The 22551-nt window shown below is 35.7% G+C and overlaps 1 protein-coding gene across 2 annotated transcripts in view; it reads right to left on the bottom strand.

The window, feature by feature from the left end:
* Positions 1-22551, bottom strand: part of HELLS (helicase, lymphoid specific) — a 36943-nt gene that overhangs the window by 3007 nt on the left and 11385 nt on the right. The window contains exons 5-21 of one of the 2 annotated variants that reach the window (XM_002916091.4): positions 20370-20406; positions 20220-20284; positions 17595-17636; positions 14579-14803; positions 14053-14235; positions 13220-13363; positions 10455-10651; positions 10145-10241; positions 9699-9860; positions 8467-8606; positions 8243-8381; positions 7512-7595; positions 7312-7431; positions 5349-5465; positions 4892-5051; positions 2837-2933; positions 2668-2744 (exon numbers count right to left, since the gene is read on the bottom strand). In XM_002916091.4, coding sequence (XP_002916137.2) covers positions 2668-2744; positions 2837-2933; positions 4892-5051; positions 5349-5465; positions 7312-7431; positions 7512-7595; positions 8243-8381; positions 8467-8606; positions 9699-9860; positions 10145-10241; positions 10455-10651; positions 13220-13363; positions 14053-14235; positions 14579-14803; positions 17595-17636; positions 20220-20284; positions 20370-20406 — 2086 coding nt within the window. Of the gene's footprint in view, positions 1-2667; positions 2745-2836; positions 2934-4891; positions 5052-5348; positions 5466-7311; positions 7432-7511; positions 7596-8242; positions 8382-8466; positions 8607-9698; positions 9861-10144; positions 10242-10454; positions 10652-13219; positions 13364-14052; positions 14236-14578; positions 14804-17594; positions 17637-20219; positions 20285-20369; positions 20407-22551 lie in introns of those variants that run through there. The other variant, XM_019796266.2, reaches the window with a different exon arrangement.

The following is a 22551-nucleotide window of genomic DNA, read 5'->3' as shown; positions in this document are numbered from 1 at the left end:
TGCATGGAGCCAGCTTCTCCCTCTGCTTATGTTCTGTCAAATAAGTAAGTAAAATCTTAAAAAAAACAAAAAACAAAAAAAACCCACAGAATAGTTAAAACTTATTTTGATAAAGAACAAAACTGGATTTGCTCCTCACAATTTCAAAATTGACCACAAATTTGTAATAATCAACACAGTGTGATAGTGGCATACGACTGACAAACAGATCAAGGGGCCAGAATTCAGAGTATAGAAATAAACTATTACATTTATGATCAACTGCCTTTCAATAATACTGTCAAGGCAATTCAACAGGGAAAGAATAACCTTTTCAACAAATGGTGCTGGGACAACTAAGTAACAACACGCACAAAAAAATTTAGACCTTTATCTCATACTATGCAGAAAAATTAACTCAAATGCAAGAACTCTTCAAAGAAAATACCATGACCTTTGTTTGGTGAAGATTACTTAGGTATGACATCAAAATCATGAGTGGTAACACAAAAAGAGTAACTGGACTTTATCAAAAATTAAAAATTTTGACCTTCAAAAAGACACTAATTAAGAAAAGTGCAAGACAAGAGGTACCTGGCTGGCTCAGTAGTTAGAGCATGCAACTCTTGATCTCAGGATCATGAGTTCAAGCCCCACTGGGTGTAGAGTTAAGTTAAAAAAACAAAACAAAATAAAACATGCAAGCTAAACCACATGCAAGCTAAGCCACAAACTGGGAGAAAATATCTGCAGAACATGTATCAGGTAAAGGACTTAAATCTCAAATATATAAAGACTTCTTTCAACTCAATGATAAGAAGACAAAGAGCACAACTTTAAAAAAATCTTTTTGAAACGAAGTTAAAGACATCATGAAATTAAACCCAGTGATGTGCTCGCAAACGTTTAACAACTGGCTCCCCTGATGCCTTGCCCCACCTAACAGCCCTGATTTGTAGTTTTTTCCCCATCTCCATGGTATTAAATACCCCCACCATCATCAATACCAAGGTACCGACATAATAGTGTTGAACTACGGCTGGGCAAAGATGTGCAGCAGTACAGCATTACATAGTATTTCCACTATACAGATACAATACACACAATCAAGAGCATAGATATTAGTAGTATGTTAATATTATAATTGGGATAGGATGAGTTTTAAACATTTATTATATTTGTTTCAAGATAATTTATGGTTACCATTGTAGACATCAATTCATTAATAAGACATAAATAAAAGCAGCAATTTATCCTGCCTCACCTGTACAGACTTTATCCCCTACAGAATAACCAAAGAATTGATAGGGAAAAGTTCTTAATAAACTAATTCTAGCTAATAAAGGATAGGGAAAAGTTCTTAATAAACCAATTCTAGCTAATAAAGAAAATCACCATTTTGCAATCCTTAAGGCAATAATGGTTCTAAACAATCATCATCAATGGATACTAAAACCATTAGGTCAAACAAAGGACAGAAAACTTTGTAAGATCAACCTGAATCAGCTGACCTATCTTAGCTCATTAAAAATAAGAAACTCAGATATATATGCCACCTGGTAGGATTTAAACTCTGACAATAGCTCTTTTGTCTTGGCTGCTGCGGTACCATCCAGACTAAAGAAGACACGGAAATGTCAGGAGCATGTCAACCACAGCCACAATGGCAAGCACCAGAAGTACCCGGGAAGCCAGGGTGATCAACTTCAACAACTATCACCCAGGTTACTCTGGGACAGTTCGTATGGTGCATTACTGCTTCAGGAGTAACCAGAACTTCTGCACATCTGCCAACCTTGATAAACTGTGGACCTTGGTCAGTAAGCAGACACTGGTAAATGCTGCCAAAAAGAAGACTGGAGGTGATCCTATCATTGATGAAATGCAGCCAGGCTACAAAGTTCTGGGAAAGGAAAAGCTCCAAAAGTAGCCTGTCACCACAGAAGGCCAAATTCTTTAGCAGAACAGCTGGGAAGATTAATGGTGTGTTGGGGGGGGGAGGGGACAAGGGGCATGGGGGCTGTGTCCTGGTAGCTTAAAGCCACATGGAAGGAGCCTCATTTTCTCAAAGAGAGAATGAACACAGTATTCCTAAGGAATGGAACCTGATCTAACTAAGCCTGTACAACTATGTATACAGTTGTTTACATTTTTCAGAAAATAAGTAGATTGAGAAAAAAATCAAAGGACAACACAAAAGGGGTTAAAAAAAAAAAATCAGCCAATTCCAGAATGTAGGTAATTGTCTAGGGCAAATAATTCAGTTTTTGTCAATGACTTGGAAAAACAAAAGTGAGGAGGGTGTTACAGAGGAAAACAGACAAAGCCAACAACGAAATCTGGATGCCGATTCTAACTATAAAGATTTGAGACCACTGGAGAAATCTCAATATGGCCTAGGTAGATATCAAAGTTTCAGTGCCAATTTTCTTAAGTGTAATAATGTAATGACATAGTGACTATGTTTAAAGACACGTTCTTCTCAATAAAAGATGCCTGAGTAAAAGATGGGTAAAATCTCATGATTTTAAGATTCTGACAAGAGAATCACAATGAAAAAAGATCGGTTAAATGTTGTGGACTAGTGGCTGAATGAATTACATAAAGGGTTACATTAAGTATTACTATTCTCTCTTTTTACAAGTCTGTTTCAGTTTCCCTTAAAGAAAGTAAAAGCATGATACTTGCCAATGAGATCACTTCTATCTAGCAACAACTCCAGATCTTTATCACTAATGACCTTCTCTCTTGATCCTTTTACTTCCCTGTAAGAAAACAAAATATTCAAGTCTATATGATAAATCAAAACTGTGAATTACATTTTTCTAAAAAAGTACCTTTTTTAGAAAAACCGTACCTTTCATAATCTCTAGATTTTAGTAATTCCATTAATTCCTTAGGGTCTAAGAAGTTCTTAGATTGATTTAATCCAGACTGACCACCTTTGAAATGATCTAGAAAAAATTTTCAAGAAATTCAAAACACTGAAAATTACTTTTAAAACCAAAATATACTACATTACAAACCAGTCACAATGGCTTATGTTAAAAAGAACAAGCAGTCAAGTGTTGATACGGAAGAAAAGCAACCACAACTCTCCTACTTCCTTGGCAGGGGTATAAAATGGTATGTCAACTTGGGGAAAAGTTTAGCAGTTTCCTATAGGTAAACATACACCCACCCAAAGATCAAGAACAAACAAAGGCATATATCCACGAACACTTGTACAAGAGCAGCTTATTCATGAAAACCAAAATCTGGAAAACAATTTAAATGTCAACCAACTAAAGAATGGATAAATAAACTATTAACTTCTAAAACACACAACATAAACGAATCTCAAAAGTAACTACATATATACATATGAATCCACGTATGAAGTTAAAAGAAAAAGGAATCTATGTGGCAGAAACCGGACCAGTGGTCCTTCTACTGAGGGACAAGGGACCATGGAAATGACTGGTGCACAAGGAAATGCTTTTGGATGAAGGAGACACATGAGTGTGTAAATTTGTCAAAACTCATCAATCCGTACACTTAAAATCTGGGTATTTTACAGTATGTATATTACCTCAATAAAACACTCTGTCAATATTTTCAAAACAGAAAATATATTTCATCATTCAAATTCCTAAAGCAGCAAAGGTGAAAATTTTTTAATTTGCACAAAATTTTATTAGAAAAGTTTTTTTCCTCCAGTGTAAATTCCAACTACAATCTGAATATTCAATCAAGTCAAATTAAAGATTTCTAAAACCTAACCCATATTTCCCTCAAAATCAGATATACTGGAAAAAGTATTTTCAAGTACAGAGAAGGTAGAAAAGTAGCATAAAACAAATTAATAGTGATTTTCAACATTATCATGTTTCCATTTCTCTAGGCTTCACAACTTACAGATGTTTTCAACTTAAGGTAGCCATGAAGCCAATTTATCTGAAGAGAATTTTATACTGAAGGAACAGAAGTAGAACTTCTCCAAAGAATCTTAGGGAACAAAATAAAACACCAATGCCTCGCTTACATTATTTCCCATACTTCTCAGAATCTTTTCCAGTTTAAAAAACTGGAATCTTTTCCAGTTTAAGAAACTTATCTGTGCCTCGGTGGCTCAATCAGTTAAGCATCCCATTACTCCTGATTTCAGCTCAGGTCGTGATCTCAGGGTTGTGAGACTGAGCCCCACATTGGGCTCCGTTCTTTCTCCCTCTGCCCTTACAACCCTCTCTCCCTCTCTTAAAAAACAACAACACACTGTATTTTAAAAATACTAGGTTTGAAATGATGAAATTTTGGACGTTCTATAGAGCCAAATATTTTTTGAAATAGTTCAACCAAGTAAACAGATTTTTTTTTTAGCGCTACTTGAACATATCTTTAATATTCTAATACTTAATATACTGGACTAGTAAGAAGTGGCTTCAAGTTTTCTTAAAAACTTTTGGCAAGCAACCTCTTATGAAGAATAAGCATTAACATCATGCCAAATCCCCATTACAGAGTTTAGGATATGGCACTTTTAAAGTCCTGGGGAGTTTTCTTTGCCCCTCTGCTCCTCATCTAGACACTAATGTTTTTTCCTTCATTTATGTTTATAGTAACACCAACCTAATTTAGGTCTTTACAGCAGTAAACTCCCCACTGTCTATTTTATTTTTTTAAGTAGACTTCATGCCCAACATGGAACCAAACATGGGGCTTGACCTCACGACCCTGAGATGAAGACCTGAGCCAACATCAAGAGTTGGGTACTCCCCCAACTGACCCACCTAGGCGCCCCTCCCCACTGCCTATTTAAATCCTACACTAGTTAAGTTGTACCAATTTCTTTTTAAAGAAAATAATGGTAATGAAATCTCACAATAAACAACAGACAATTGAAATGAGAAAAGTACTACAAAGTATTAATTACTTTTGTGGATGATCAACTTTTCCAGTTTTCTTTTAGCAGCTGCTCTTTCCACAATTTTCTGATCTATAGTATTTGCTGTGACAAGACGATATACAACAACCGGCTTTGTCTGACCAATTCTATGACATCTATCCTGGGCCTGAAGATCAGACTGGGGATTCTTAAAGTGAAAAGAAAAATATTATTTAACAGTTTAGCGTTGAAGTTATGGAAACTACTGAAGTTAAATGCATGATCCAATCAGAACCTTTTAAAGTGTCTTAACTCATTTTAATTTCTAGAATGGTTTCAGTGATAAAACATATTGAAGACTTTACACACAGGGCACTTGATAATGATTTTTGTCTTAAGATGGGATACCTTTTCCAAATAGATAAATAAAACTACAAAGCATACTATGAAAGATAAAAACTTCAGAATGGAAATATACCAGCATATTGTTACACTTCCAACTTACCCAATCACTATCATAAATGATAACTGTATCTGCTGCAGTCAAATTAATGCCCAGGCCACCAGCTCGTGTACTCACTAAGAAAATAAACACATCTGGATCTGTGTTGAAACTGTGCATCTAAAAGAAAAAAAGAAAAAAAAAAGGTAAACTCAAGGAATTAAGAAAAAAAACGATCATTGCCTAGAATGTGGACATGGTGTTACATGGGGATCAACCATCTTATAACCACCTGTTTATAGCAAAGGAGTGGGGAGGGCAATGCCAAGGGATATAAGCCAGCACTCTTCAAACTAGGTATGAATTCTTCAGTATCTATAGGACTTTTGATGTGGAGTAAATAAATACTGAAAACCCCAGAAGTCATCAAAGTTGAAAAAGATCAATTTGCTGAAAAGAGAAAATTATCAAAGACTCCCCTCCCACGAAACAAAAAATTGTGAAGCATTACCTACTGCCCAGGTTAAGACAATAAACCTCAGAAACAGTCTATCAATCTGATCTTCAGAGGAGCTGGAGACGGGGTAGCTCGGGCCAGTCACACAGATACATCATGCCTATGTGACTAACCCTCAATGGAAACCTTGTACAGCAAGGTTCAGATGAGCTTCCCTGACTTACTTCACGTGTGCAGTTACAAACTGCTGCTGGGAGAATTAAGTGCAGTCTGTGTGACCCCCACTGAAAATTCACATCTAGCTTCTCCTAGACTTCACCCTATGTGACTTTTCTTTTTGCTGATTTTAATCTGTATCCTTTCACTGTAATAAATCATAGCTATGAGCATTAGAAATTAAGAAAAGAGAACTAACTTTAGCCTAAAGAACTGAGGAGGGAAATTGTTTTTAATTAGAGCGAATTAAAAAGTGTATCCAAAGGAGACCTAATCAATCATTTAGATCCAGGAAGCAATTATGTTAACATATAAAACATCTGCTTACATTAACTTCATTTGTTTTCCAAGCCCCTATTTTATTAAGGATATTTTTGTTGGGACGTCTGGGTGGCTCAATCGGTTAAGTGTCTGCCTTAGGCTCAGGTCATGATCCCAGAGTCCTGGGATGGAGCCCAGCATCAGGATTCCTGCTCAGCGGTAGCCTGCTTCTCCCCCAACTCTCTGCCGCTCCCCCTGCTTCTGCTCTCTCTCTCAAATAAATAAATAAAATCTTTTAAAAAAATCAAAGGATATTTTTGTTAAAAAAGAAAACTTACCACATCACAAGGGAAGTTTAAGGAAGACTAATTAATATTAAAAAAAAAAAAATTCTAGACCATTCTCTCTTAAAAAACAGTGACCAAAACCACAACAACAAAAATCCCAAGTGGTTTCCCAGTGGATGGGGTAGGCAGAAAAAGTGGGCTGCCTGAGAGGGGGCATGAGAGAACTTTCTGAGCTGATGTTAAGTTTGCATTCATCAAAACTCAGAAAATGTACACTTGACTTTACTCACTTCGGGATATGTAAAATTTACCCAAAAAGACAAAATATGCTGAAATAGAAGGGAATTATCAACTATAATTTATTTTGAAATGCCCCCCAAAAGATAAAATGTTAAATGGATACAGAAATGGACTGATTCTATATCAAAAGTATGTGACAAAAGGAATAGTATAAGCTTAACAACAGGTTCTCGGATTTATAGGCGGTTTCTGTTCCTTCTTTCAATTGCTTAGATTTTAAATTTTCACTGAAATGTTGAGGTAGAGGAAGAGCCAAAGTCCATCCTGTCACCTCAATATTCTTACAGTGGTAGTGAAGCAGGATATTACTAAGTCAAGTTGGACCAGAAAACATACATAATTTAAGAAACGTTAAGACTTATTAAGACTAAATAAAAATGCTTATGTTTTTGATACTGCTACAAGGTTTTTAGTCTATCAATTTGTGGGTCTACTCTGAACACTACTTTAGAAATCAAGATAGCCACAAAAGAGAATTTGGTATGTATGACACAAGTAGTCTTACATTTTTTTCTCTCTCTGAGTAAGACATGGATCCATCAAGCCTGCTAAAGTTGAAATTTCGAAAGTGGCAATAATCCAACAAAATGTCCAACATTCTTGTCATTTGTGAAAAAAGCAGCACCTGAAATTTAAATATATTTTAGTATCTATACCAATTAATAGGAAATAATTAAATAACCAAAATCCAATCAAAAGTACCACCTTGTGACCTCTGGCTTTTAGTTCTGGCAGCATTCGATCCAAAATTAAGAATTTCCCAGAATTTGTTACCAATTCTTCATCAATCTTAAAAGCAGGCAAAGAACAGAAGAAATAGTCACAATAATTACCAATAATCTATTTTTGTCAAAATAAAATCTAGGTAAATAGTTCATTTTCAGTGAGAAGCCCCCATAAAACTTCAAATTAAAAAAAACTGACCGTATCATTTGGTCTTTTTAAATAAGAAGACAGTTCTTTCTCAAGGAAAGACGTGTTCTAGAATTTAAAATGGGGGCACCTGAGTGGCTCAGTCAGTTAAGCACCCAACTCTTGATTTAAGCTCAGGTCATGATCTCAGGGTCATGAGATCAAGCCCCACACAGGGCTCCACACTGAGCATGGATCCTGCTTAAGATTCTCTCTCCCTCTGCTCCTCCCACACACTGAGCACACACACACTCTCTCTCTCTCTGTAAATAAACAGAAAGAATGATTTCACAAAAACAAAATCAATTCAAGTCTAACCTTGAACTATCCTCCCCACTCTTCTCCCAAAGGCTTTATAATAAGAGAACGTAAAGTTTAAAGTTACTGCACAGATGTTGAAGTTTATTCTTTTTTTAAAGATTTATTTATTTGATGGGAGGTAGGAGAGTGCAGGAGAGAAGGGAGGGAATGGGAGGGAGGGATAGTTACAGAAAGAAGACAGTACATTATTAAATGGTATTCACCTTAAACTCTTGTGTGACCGGGTCTATAGGATACTCAATCAAATATGGATGGTTACAGCACTTACGAAGGAGCATCATTATATTCTGCAGCTTCAGGTTAACCTCAGATTCTACAGGGATATTTGTTTCCACAACAGCTCTACCAAAAACATATAATCCATGAATGTGAGAAATACAAAAAGTATCATGGTTTAAAGGATACTTAAATTTATCTTAAACTCCACCTTTCTCGGTCTACTTCTGGCTGCATTTGACTCATCAATTTTTCCAGTTCATTAGGGAAATCATCTATTTTGCTGTAATTTATTGACTTTCTAGTTCGCCGTCTTGGTCGTCCAGTGGGACTTAGCTCTATGATTTCTTTCTAAAAGTGAACAATTAAAAAGGAATATATGTTTAAGAAGCTATACTCTTAAATTCTAAATGCATGAAGTTGTAATATTTTTATGTGCAAATGTTTTAAGATATAAAGAGAAAAGTAATTTTGTCTTTCATCATCAAGTTTAGGGATTTCCAAAGGCACAAAATAAAGGATTCATAAACTTTGGCCAAGAGCAAATGTTGTTATGTGAAGTCTAATTATTTTAACGCTTATGGAAATATCAGAGAATTAGAGTAAATGCCTCCAGATCTCAGTGGAAAAAATTATGGATGGACAGACAGTTCTGAATGTATAAAAAGGTATTTAATAACTTAGGGTTAAATTAAGGGCTCCACATATCTGCATCAGAGAATATTTCTTTGGATTGGTATAACAGTGCAACGAAATTCCTCATAATAAGTAATGATTATAAATTTCTAATAGCTAAAAAGCCAGATCCTCTTTTTAATTTTAATAAAAACTGGGGAACAGAGTCTATTGGTTGAACAGAAATGTATAGAAACACAAATGTTCTGAAAAGTAAGACAGGTCCATAGCATACAGTAAAAAATGCGGACATTTAAATAAAATTTAAGGGTCTCCTAATCTTTAGTTTTAAGATAATCACATTCCACTTTAATCTTTTATATAATATGATGAGTGACTAAAGATATTTCTTTCAAATAAGGTATTCTATTACATTTCTTGGTGATCAATAACCTCCTATAAAGGGCTTGTGGGGGGGGGGCGTGGATTGGTCTAGCTGGGAAACTCCTGTATATAGTATGTGCTTGTTCAAATGTATTTCCAAGTCCATCCCCACACAGCATGATCTGGGTTAATCTGGGACTGAATAAAAAAATTTAACAAACATTCCAGATAACTATAAAGCAATTAATGGATGAGCCATTACCTGAATTTTAGTAGGATCACAGAATTACTACAACTTTTGCTATTGAACTTATGCTTTATACTCTAGTTAAAACTCACCCTCTACAAGTCGTAAAAACAGGTGAAAAGCTCTAAGATTGAAATTAACCATGAAATTTCCAAAGCCAACTGTTATTTACAGTTTATGTCAAATGCATACTCTACCTCACTGCATCCAAACATGTTTGCAATTGTGCGGTTCACAATGGCTGTATAAAAGATCTCTTGTTTCTTTGAAAGCGGTGCATAAACAACTACTTCTCGTTTAGGAGGAACTTCAAGAGCAACATCAGATTTTAGTCTTCTCAGTAAGAAAGGTGTTAGAATCTACAATTTAAACATGAATAAACAGGTGAATATTAAGTATTCCTATGCTTTCAGGCAATATTCTCTCCACACACCTCTTTGTCCCTTCTTTCTTTTTCCTTTATAAATACTACCAAGTCTTGAAAAACAAAGACCCCCCTCAGATTTAACTTACTCCCTTGCTCTTCCCCCACCCCCAGAGGTCACTTTTTCAAAATCTACTACAAATGCTTGAACGGGTAATCTATGGGGTTCCTTTTTTATTCTAGGAGTCCATAGTAAGGAGAATAAGACAAAGTCACAACCTGGTGTAGCATATGCAATACATTCTGTTCTCTTTCTTTAGCAATAATATCTTCAGCAGTTTCAGAAAGACTAGTGATATCAAACCAAGATTCAAAGCTGTAAGAGAAAAAATAATTACAAGTTAACCTATCACAAAAATCAATTATATTAATATACATATATATATATATATACACACCACAAAGAACTTGCCAAAAAGCTATCATTTTAATCCAGCTACCTAGAAGAAAGGAATTAATTTTAACTAAGAGCACAGATTTGAGGAGATTAGAAAAATATAGAAAACAGTTAAATAACTGGCTTACCTACCTTTTTAAGTCATCAAATACATCTGGCAACAAAAAGTTTAGCAATGACCAAAGTTCTGATAAATTGTTTTGCAAGGGAGTACCAGTCAAAAGAAGTTTGTTATCTGCATTGAATCGTTTTAACTCCCTGATTAGACGGCATTTCATGTTCTTAATCCTGTGTCCTTCATCTACTATTAAGTATTTCCAATAGCAGTGCTAGAAAAGGAATTTAGGGAAAAACTTTAAAATGATGATCTCACAATTTTTTCTAAATTATATAAATAAAACTTCTTTATCAAGGAAGGATGTCAAAATTCACCAAATGGCATTGGTCTATGTATCGAGATAGTCATGTTTTCCTCTGATCTACTAAAAGGATAAAGAAATTCCCTAAAACTGATGTATACTTGTGTTCCTAAAACAGACCTCCCTTGCGAGGAACTAATGAAGTCCACCTGCTATTATGTATTTAAATTTTTTCTATTCACATTCTTTAGTCAAAGCAGTCTGGGGGCACCTGGGCAGTGCAACCGGTTTAGTGTCCCACTCGATTTTGGCTCAGGTTCTGAGATCGAGCCCCATGTCAGGCTCTGCGCTCAGCGTGGAGTCCACTTGAGATTCTCTTTCCTTCTTCATCTATCCCTCCCACTTGTGCTCTCTCTTTCTCACCCTCTCTCTCTAAAAATAAACCTTAAAAAAAAAAAAAAAGCAGTCTGTGGTTTCCCTGTGTAATGCTTTGTCAGGTTTTGATTAGTGTTATACTAGACTCCTAAAAAAGAACTAAAGTTTTTATTAGTTCCACATGCTTTGAAACATTAAATATTAGAATTTTCATTCTTGGGGCACCTGGGTGGCACAACGGTTAAGCGTCTGCCTTCGGCTCAGGGCGTGATCCCGGCTTTATGGGATTGAGCCCCACATCAGGCTCCTCCGCTATGAGCCTTGTTTCTTCCTCTCCCACTCCCCCTGCTTGTTCCCTCTCTCGCTGGCTGTCTCTATCTCTGTCAAATAAGTAAATAAAATCTTAAAAAAAAAAAAAAAAAAGAATTTTCATTCTTGAGGCCTACATCTGAAACTGATACTCTTTTTAATCTGATGGTGTTCTCAAGTTTCTTATGTAATTACTGATTTGTTTAGGCTTTGCCTTTCTTCTGGAGCCAGTTTTAGTAATCTCTATCTTCACTGAAAGCCATCCATCTATTTTCAGTAAGTTGTCATAAAAATTATTTTCTCATTTTCCAAAACCTTCTTAAAAAAAAAAAAGCAAAACCAACAAAACTACAATATTACTCTGAGCATTATAATCTCAAAGCAGAAAAAACCCTTGAGGAAAAAAAAGCAAAAGCAACAAAAAAATCTTACTCTCATTTTTTTTTCTGTGCTTTCTCTTTTATCTTGACTGGGCAAGCTTAAAGTTCATTTATTTTATTGTTTAAAAATACAGAAATATGGAATATTTCTGGGAAATATAAATACCAATCTGGCAAGTGTAGCCATCCCTGGAGAACAGGATTGGCAAATTGGGGGGAAGAGTATGAAATGGGGCATTTTTTGCATTTCACTTTAATACCTTCGTAGCAAAATTTAAAAAATTTTTTAACATAATATAACTTTTCTTAAGAAAAACAACTGAGACTTCTTTTGCTGGTAATACCAGATAACCCAAATAACCTCTCACTATAAGACATCTACCATAAAAAAGTCAAACAAATATAAATGAATATGTAAAAGCAAAGAGAAAACCCAATGCAACAGAAATAATGAGGGTTCTGAAAAATGATTTGGTAAGTTAACGGATACTTCTGCAACCAGTCCGCACCCCCAAAGTGAAGAACCTTAAAATAATATCCTAAGTTCAGTGAAAGGAGAAATTACAAAAATTCTAGCCACTAGCAAATGGAATTGACAATAAAGCTTATCTGTTCCAATACGGGCAGGGTAGGGAGGTCAAAATAGTTAGAATGGTTTTCATATTATATTATTTAGTAGAAAACGGAAGTTTCAAGACACGATGTATAAATTATATCTATATGCTAACAAAAATATTTAATATAGCAGCATTCTCAGAATTACAACTACTTTGGAGTCTGTATGCTTTTTTCTATAAGCAGGGTATATTACTTTTACTGTGAAAAAGTAACATAACTGCAATTCATATTCCAAATTTCCACTGGCACAGAAGTAAAATTTGATATACCAGACAGAGAAAGGAAAACAAAGCTGTAAAGAACAATATGTGAAATAGGTGGAGCAGTGATAGAGAAGTGAAAATACCAAAAAATGAACTGAGAGAGGCAATGAGCAAAGGTTAACTTTCCAACCGTATTATAACTTAGGCACTAACAAATAAGTAGCTCCGACATACACAAAAAACAGATACGCCATGTATTCATCAGACAGTCTAAAAATAACTTGTCTTCATATATTCTATTGTTATTTAATTAAAATTAAATGGATAAGTTCTATATACTTAAACCACATGTCACACATACCTGTTACATATTCACAGATTAGGTTTATGTCTAGCTGAATTTAACACACTAAAATGATATTATGACTATAGTTCAAGGTGCTATCGCTTTAATTTTCTTGTTACAGACTACGACCTTCTCAATCTGTTAATATAAACCTTTGGTTTCTAAAAGAATCTGTAGAATACAATCTACTGCTTCCATCAGAAAAAAAAATTAAACAAATGCTACTGGATGGTGAGAAAGTGCTATGAACTAAGAAAAACGTGGTTTATGGATTGATTACAAAGAGTTCAATGGAGACCAATCATACCTGTAATGCATTTCGGTCTCTCATGGCTATTTCAAATGAAGTAATTACCACAGGATGAATCTGCAGTGTCCCTTTCCGCTTGTGAATATTCTTTACCAATTTTCGACGTTCCTGCTGGGTTCCATGATATAACATAGTAGGAATCTAAAAGATTTTAATATTGATTAACAACAAACTTTAGAACAAAATGCAAATATCAACAGTTTGGAAAATATAAAATTAATCATTTTGGAGAGAAAAAAGATAATCTAATCTTAGCTCTATTTTTCCATAGCAAAGTGGGTCAATCACCTTTAATATATTACTTTACTACTATAAGAGAATAAAATAAGCCAAAAGAACAAATCAAGTGTTAGGCAAGGATATGGCTAAGATGACACATATATATGGAAGGAAAACACCACAGTAAGAGAAATAATTTCTACCTAGGTCAGTCTTAGGTGAATTAAACTATCCAATGCACTGAAAAGCATCCAGGGATATTTTTGGCAAATACCTGAAATTACTAATACCATTTCTTCCATATACACTTAACATGGATTTTGCTAACATTTGAAAAACAACTCAAGTAGGGGTGCCTGGATGGCTCAGTCGGAAGAGCAAGCAACTCTTGATCTCGGGGTCATGAGTTCAAGCCCCACACTGGGTGTAGAGATTACGTAAATAAACTTAAAATTAACAAAACAAAAACAAAACTAAAAACAAAACACAATCCTCAAGAGGTAGTGTTTCTATAGTGCAGAAATCAATATAATTATAGTAACAATTCTACGATTCAGAAAACAAAGTAAATATTTGAAATAGTATATTCAACAAAAGGAAACAAATCTTACATCTGGTGTAAATCTCTGGAATTCAGCCATCCAGTTAGGAAGTGTAGACAAAGGGCCACAGACAAGAAAAGGTCCAGGTACTCCTCTCTGAATCATCAATGCAATTGTAGCAATGCACTGAACTGTCTTTCCCAATCCCATTTCATCTGCTAAAATGCCATTAATTCCATTTTCCCAAAGCATCTGGACAAAATAATACACACTGTATTTAAATTCTGATATAAACACCTGTTGGATTAGCAACAGTTTATTTCTTCTTCTTACCCAAAGATGGAAATTATGGTAAGACTGACATAGTCATGGTTATAACACTTGTGGGAAGTTGGTTATGAAAGCCAAAAAGTGTTGGCAGTCTTGAATAAAATACCAAAACTTTAGTCTAAATAAATTTGAAAATAAGTCTTTACACACAAAGTTTCACATTTAATAATGAACCTGGAAGGAACAACTCAAGTTGTGTTACAGCACAATAGGTTATTATATAGATATGAACCAATATCTTGTATTAAAATTGAGAATTCATTACCCTAAGCCATTCCATGCCTTCCACTTGGTACCATCGCATCACTCCTCCTGTGAAGTGTTTTGGTTGTTGAAAGGGTACTGGCTGTCCATTACATTTCCGAACTGGGTCAAAAAAGAATTTAGTATTCTGCCTAACCGTTTGAGACAATCTATCTTTAATTATACTATTTGAATCTTTGTTTTTCTGAAGGTCTTCTACACAGAGATTAGAAGAGGAGCTTTCATTCTGTAAAGAAAAAAGCTTAATTAGAACTTTGATACATAATGCTGCCACCCTCTATTTATCAGAAAATTCAATCAAAATTCACCCAGTCCTATAATCATTAAGTATAGAGAAATAAATCCATTTTGTTGCATAAAAACTTAGAGACAGTTACCCCCATTCTCCCACAAATGCAAAGCCATTGAAAAAAAAAATTCTGAAAGTAACCCTTACAGATTACAGGCACACACTACTGAAATGACCTTTACAATTGTACATCCCATCCAAACTTTTAAAATGAACTACTCAAGAATTTATTTAACTATTTTCTTAATAATTTCTTTCACCCAAATCAAAGATAATGGGTAATGTCTATAAAAAATAGAAATAAAAAAAATTTTTTCTTTCAAGGAAACATTTATTTCCATCTAAATGGGGCAAGGTAAATATAGTTTAAGAACTCCCTACAACAAACTTAAGAGCAGCATCTGTAGTGACACTCATTACCAACTTATGACCAATGATAGATTTTACCGGTTAGTGACGTCCACAATTCTATTTTAAGAATTTGAAAACGAGGATTGAGTCAATTCAGATGGAAAAGTCTTATAAACAAGAAATCATAAATAATGCCCCAACTAGATATTCAACTGGAAAATTACAAACCCTGAGTTTCACCATTCCATACATAAGATTAATTTGTGATAATATCACAAACATCAGAGTCCAAAACCAGAACCATAAAGCTTTTAGAAGAAAACAGAGTATCTTGATAACCTCGTGACAGGAAAAATTTCTTAAAATAAGACAAAAACGCACTAACCACCAAAGGGGAGGGGGGGAGTGATAAAATGAGCTACTATAGAACTTATAAATTCTGCTTACTAAAAGATACCATTAAGAAAATGAGTAGACAAGCCACAAACTGAAAGAAAATACAGTACATAAATCTGACAAAGAACCTGTACATTATATAAAGAACTCATATATCAACAATAAAAGGGCAAGTAGCCCAATAAATGGGCAAAGGATGTGAACAGAAACTTTATAAAAGAAAACATACAGCCATTAACAACATGAAAATACACTTTACATCACTAGTAATTAAAAAAAATGCAAAATAAATCCACACAAGATTCATTCCACATTCAGTAAAATAGCTAAAATTAAAAAGACTAAGATGAAATGCTGGTAATAATATCAACAGAAACTTCTATACATTGCTGGTGAGAGTAAAATGGTGTGTTTACTTCGGGAAAAGAACTTTCTTATAAAGTTAAAAATACATTTACAATATGATCCAGCAATTCCATTCCTAGGTATATACCCAAGAATACGAAAATATGTCCACACAGACTTGTACACAAATTATCATGGTGGTCTCATTCATAATTCACAAACTGCAAACAATTCAAATGCCCACCCAGAGAATGGATAAAGAAATTATAATATTCATCCAATGGAATTCTACTCAGCTATAAAAAAAAAAAACCTAGTAATAAACTCAACAATATAAATGAATTATCAACTCTGCTGAGTAAAAAGTTAACAAGAAATACAAGATAAAAGACTATATATTTAGATTTTATTTGTATGAACTAGCCTGTAATAAAGGTTAAAAACTGGGCAAAACCGGTCTGTGACAGAAGTCAAAAAGCTGTTGCCTCTACGTTTGGTGGTGCGGGAAATGACTGGCAAGGGGTATGAGGGACCCTTCTACCATATAAAAAGGTTCTAGATCTTGATTTGGGTGGTAGTTACACAAATGTATACATTTATCAAAATTCAGCAGAATTAATACAAGCATGGTACACATTTACTTATTGCATATTACAAAATGGTCAAAATTCCATAGTAAATCATGGGAAACTAGATTGATGCTTTATCTTTAAAAATGCAACTAAAGGGGCACCCATGTGGCTCAGTAGGTTAAGTGTCTGCCTTCAGCTCAGGTCAGGACCCCAGGGTCCTGGGAATGAGCCCCACCTGCTCAGTGAGGAGCCTGCTTCTCAGTCTGCCCCATTCCCCAGCTATGCCCCTCCTCCCTGCTCATGGGAATTCTCTCAAATAAATAAAATCTTTTAAAAAATTAATATGCAACTATATATTGTAAAAAAAATATGCTTAATCTTATTTACATTTAATATTGTTGAGTTATAATTTTATCACAAACTAATCCTTACACTGAACAAAGAATAAAAATCAATGCACTGATAAGTATATTTTGGTCAAAAGTATGAGGGGCAAACAGAATATCTTCCATTTTATAATTATGTCATCAATTTCCCCAAAAGCCTATTAATCTTTGATAGGTAAGTTAATTTCTATATCCCTTGGCGAACATTTTCATGTTACAACTGTTTCTGCTTCCCTAAGAAATCTTGTACTTGAAGGGACATGGATACTTGAATACTCAGGTAAAAAGGAATTTCTCCACAAAAAATGGGCGTCACATGAGAAGCCTTCCAAAACAGATCCAAAGACAATATTTAATGTCAGAAACAAGATTAAGGCATCTCTCAGAGCTTCCACAAGCCATGAATACATACACGTGGAATGCACATGGTTACAGGCACTCGCATTACTGCTAAACTCCCAAGGACCCATAAACTAATATCTACACATTAAGGAACATGCAATAGAATACCTTAAGTTGATATATAAGGAAGAAGCATGATAGGGTAAGAAAGAATTTTTTTTTAAGGTTAAGAAATAGAATAACCGGTGAAAAAAAAACGTACAGTGGGGAATAAAGGAACTAATGATCAGGGAAACAGATATGGCTCCTACATTTAATCTCTCATAAATCTCTTACCTCATTCTCCTTTTTATTTTTTTTAGCCACAGACAAAATTTCCTAGAACATTGAAAAAAACAGAAATAAAGTAACAATGTATGTAGTTCATTCATTTATTTATTCAACAAGCATATATTCTGTTCTAACTTCATGCCAGGAAATGGGAATAAGGCTCTCAAGGTAATTAAAATACAGGACTCAAACTGGTGGACCTCAGGTAAAATTAAGGCTATAGTGTCTTATAAAACTTTGCATTAGTTAGCAACACTTAAAAATTGGGATATTTCCTCTTAAATTTTCCAGGGTTTTTTTTTTTTTGGTTTGTTTTTTAAACCAAAGTTTATCTGAAGAGACTCAAGTCCAAATTCACACATTACAATAATCCCCTAGTACAGGGATTGGCAAATATAGCCTGTAGACCAACTCCAGCTGGCAATCTGTTTTGTAAATAAAGTTTAACTAGAACAAAGTTGAACATATTTGCTTAGTTCATTTATGATTCCTCTCAGGCTACAACGGCCAAGTTCAGTGCTGAGTAGTTACCCACTAAGCTATTCAAAGCCAAAAAATATCTGACCCTTTACAGAAAAGGTTTTCTAAACCCTGCTCTATAGCCTAAGCTGTGGCTACTGCTGGTATTTAAAGATTCACTTCCAAATGTTTTATAATCAAAACTCTAGCCCACTTTAGGCCTCTGTGAATAGACGTGAGTTTGCAATCTTGAGTAAGAGGCAAAGACAAAGAAATTAAAAATAAAGAAGTGTTCTGATTTTGAAGTACCTACTAGATGCTAAAGGTATGAAGACAAGCAATTTCTGAATGCCACTTGATGAGTTAGGAGAAAAAATGATCTGAAAAAGTTATCAGGGCATAATCGTTAAAGATAAACTTTGGGTATGTTTCAAGCAGAAAACAGCCTGTGCAGAGGACAAAGGGGATGAAATGGTAGATACATTCAAGAAAGCTCGAATGTATCTTAAATTTAAGATACACAGAATGACAGGACACATCAGTTAAGTGGCTGACAAAAACATATATACATGCTTACGTGTACTGTCACATATGTATGAAAAGTATTATGTAAGTACGGATATTCATACCCTAAGGCTGAAGGGATATAGGGAACTGACAGCAGAGTTGTCTTTTAAACTAAGTAAAAATAAATACCATGACTAACCTGAATCTTTTTGAAAAACAATTTATGAATGAATCAAAACAAACATAACACTATCTATGAAGACTGTTAAAAATTAAATCTTATAACTAAATTCCTGACCCTGTTTACCTCTATAGCTTCATCCTTCACCACCTTTTCATTTATATACAAACTGGTAACAAATGTGCTATTTTTAAGTTTTTTGAACTTCCCAGGATCTTTCCTGCCTCCTAACATCTGTCAAAGATTATTCTCTCTTCCTAGAATACTTCTCTACTATCTTCCCCATATCTTACTATTTCCCTATTAACTCTGCCCAACTTTCAAATGATTTTACTTTAATCCTTCAAGTCACAATTCAGATGCCACCTTCTAGATGAAAATTTTTTGAACCTAGTGCCTGAGTTTAGAATCCTTTTATAGGCTCGACAGAGCCCAATTATAACTGACTACTTACTTCTGTATTTCTCACTGGATGTAAGCTAGGGCAAAGGTAGTATCTGCTTTTCTTGATCAATTGTCTTATGCATGTAGGACAAAGTTTGCCCACACCTGATATGCTACCAACATTTGATAAATTAACAGCTGCATGACTGGCTGAATGTCAATATATCTAAATAATACTTAAATAATACTGTTTTTCAAATTGTGGGCTATGTTCCACAATCAATTAAATGGGTCTTGACAAGTATTTTTAAATGAAAGGAAAATATCTGAGTGCATCCCTAGAGTAAAGACAAGTATCATGTGAAATTTTGTATTTTATATTTTATGAAGATCTCAAGAGTTCGAATTTCAGGTTAAAGGAAAATATAGTAGATAATAATGTTAGAACTTTTTTTAAATGTAAGAATGTAACATATTAAAATATGCCTTAGGAATATTTATGGTTTCTTATAATTAAACATACTTTTCAATTTCTATTTTATGAGGTAATAAGTGAGAAGAAGGTAAAAACGAATCTGGTTTTTAAAATGACTATATATATGGGGGGGTGCCTGGGTGGCTCAGACAGCCAACTATCTGCCATGTTCAGGTCATGATCCCAGGGTACTGGGATCGAGCCCCACATCAGGCTTCCTGCTCAGTGGCAAGTCTGCCTCTCCCCCTCATTCTCTCTCTCTCAAGTAAATAAATAAATAAAATCTTTAAAAAATAAATAAAATAAAAATGACCGTATGATTTCAGTTCCCTAAAGGTCCTCAAAAAGGAATAAGAACAAAGTTCCGAAGATAAGGTCTTGAAGTTATGAGAAATTTCTAATAATAGTAATTTCTTTTATTTTTTTTTAATAATTTCTAATTAGGCCAAGCTCACATTCCCTTAACAAACAGGAAGACGGTGCCATTTTCTTCCCTGAAATAGTCCCTTAACAGTCTGAAAAGCCAAATAAGTAACAGCAATCCACACAGCTTTAATGTGGTTCAAAATCCACAATAGGTTTACTCAACAGTAAATCTTATGTGCTCTCCCCACTTCATTTTTACCTCTTTTGACATGACCTCTGAAATATTGTAGGATTCATCTTCTCTTCCTCTCTTCTTTTTCATAACTATTAAAAAAAATCATTTTATTTTTGATAGCAATGAAAGCAAAAATATAAACATATTCTTCAAAAGTAGAGCAAGGAAGTTTACCTGGATTCTCCTCACTTGCATCAATGGAATTTTTACCCTACAAAACAAGAATTTAGAGTATTATTTTTCTAAGGACTTTATGGTATCACATATTAAAAGACATTAAGTAAATGTTAAATGTTCCTTGCATTTGAGCCACATCCACAACTCTTTACTATTATTCTTACCAACATGTAACCTTTTTCTACATTTCCCCACTAGAACTTGTTTATAACCATATTCCTTCTTCTTAATGACTCTACTTTCCTCAATTTTTTCCCATTTGATATATTTCCAAATTAAACACAGAAGGCATTTTTATTTTGAAATTACCCTGTACATTTTCTGTAACTGCAGGCTTATGCTAAAGATATTCAATGGGTATGATATGGAAGGATTATTCATTTTCAGTAAAATTTTTAAGTTAAATACAACTGAAAGCAGAAATGAGAGCTAGAAAAGAAGATCAAGAATAGGGAGAAAATATGTATAAGAAATCAATATAACAGGGAGGAGTCCAAGATGGCGGAGGAGCAGGAGGCTTAAATTTCGTCTGGTCCCAGGAATGCAGCTAGATAGCTATCAGGCCATTCTGAAACACCTACCAACTCAACTGGAGAATGAAGAAAAGAATAGCAGCAACTCTAAGAACAGAATAGCCACCACTTTCTGCAAGGAACCCAGTTTAAAACAGGAGTTGAGCTCCAGCTCGGCATTCCAAGATGGCAGAGGAGCAGGAGACCTAATTCCCAGGAATTCAGCGAGAGAGCTACCAAACCATTCCGAATACCTATGAATGTAACTGGAGAATGAAGAAAAGAGTAGCAGAAACTCTATGAACAAAAAGGCAACCACTTTCTGCAAGGAGGAGAAAAGATGGAGGAGTAGGCGACCCTTTCTCAGCTGGTCCAAGTCGAGCTATATATCTACCAGACCATTCTGAACACCCACAGAATCAGCCTGAGATGCAGGAAGATACATCTGGATCTCTACAAATGAACATCTCCAGTGCTGAGTGTTGAGGTACGAAGCGGGGAGCTGTGAATCCAAGCACAGATATAGGAAGATAAAGGGAAAGGGGAGGAAGCCTCTGCGCTCAGGCGCCCGGAAGCAATAGCCCCTTGTGCTGGGAAGAAGGGTGGACTCTCAGACCAGCACCCGCAAGAAAGCAGACTGAGACAGTGAGCGTGGGAACGCCCGCGTCCAAACTGAAAAAGGAGCTCCCGACCGCACACTCGAACTAGAGCGAAACCGAGAGCTCAGGAGTGCAAGCGCGACCAGACTGAAAACTGGCGCTCCAGAGCACAGGCAAACCATACTGAAACAGAGAGCTCGGGAGCGCGCGCGGGGTGGCTGGCGGGGTTAGAAACACAAAAGGACAGAGACGCGCCAGCCCTGGATGTGAAGGCTGGGACGCCAGGTAAGGGGCGCACAGCCCGGGATGCTGCAGGGTTGAGCAGCACCAACAGAAACAGAGTTAAAGTGGCCAGAACATCAGTGGAGAAGTGACCACAATCCCTCCGTTCTGTAACAGAGGCTGAGATTCGACCGCTACTGCTCTGGCTCTCAGAAGAGGCACAGCAGACCGCCAGGGAAAGCCGCCAGAGAACAAAAGCCCGGAAATACCAGCTCGAAGGGTGCCCATCCCCATCCCCCCTCGCAGGGGACACGGAGACTCTACCCAAACAGGGTTTCCTGAGTATCGGCGCGGCAGGCCCCTCCCGCAGAAGGGGGGCAGAAAAATCAAGAAGCCCACAACCCAGGACGCCTGAGTGGCGCAGTCATTAAATGCCTGTCTTCGGATTAGGGCATGATCACAGCGTTCCAGAAAGGAGTCCCTCATCGGGCTTCTCCGCTGGGAGCCTGCTTCTTCCTATCCCACTCCTCTGCTTGGGTTCCCTTTCTTGCTGTCTGTCTCTCTCTCTCAAATAAATAAATAAAATCTTTGAAGAAGAAGCCCACATCCCTAAGATCTCTATAAAACAAGGGCGCATGGCCTGGGTCCCAGTCAATAATTTGGGCTCTGGACAACCCCGCAATCTCTCCTCATCAGAATGAGGAGAAGGAGAAGTCCCCCACCCAGCAAAGAAAAGATAATGAGTCTGTGGCCTCTGCCACAGAAATAATAGATTTGGATGCATCCAAATTATCAGAAATGGAATTCAGAGCAACAATGGTCAAGATGATGAGTAGACTTGAAAAA

This window comes from Ailuropoda melanoleuca, chromosome 6, assembly GCF_002007445.2.
Source record: "Ailuropoda melanoleuca isolate Jingjing chromosome 6, ASM200744v2, whole genome shotgun sequence".
Classification (NCBI taxonomy): Eukaryota; Metazoa; Chordata; class Mammalia; order Carnivora; family Ursidae; genus Ailuropoda; species Ailuropoda melanoleuca.
Note: the sequence above shows the minus strand (reverse complement) of the source record. Positions and strands in the feature narration are given on the sequence as shown.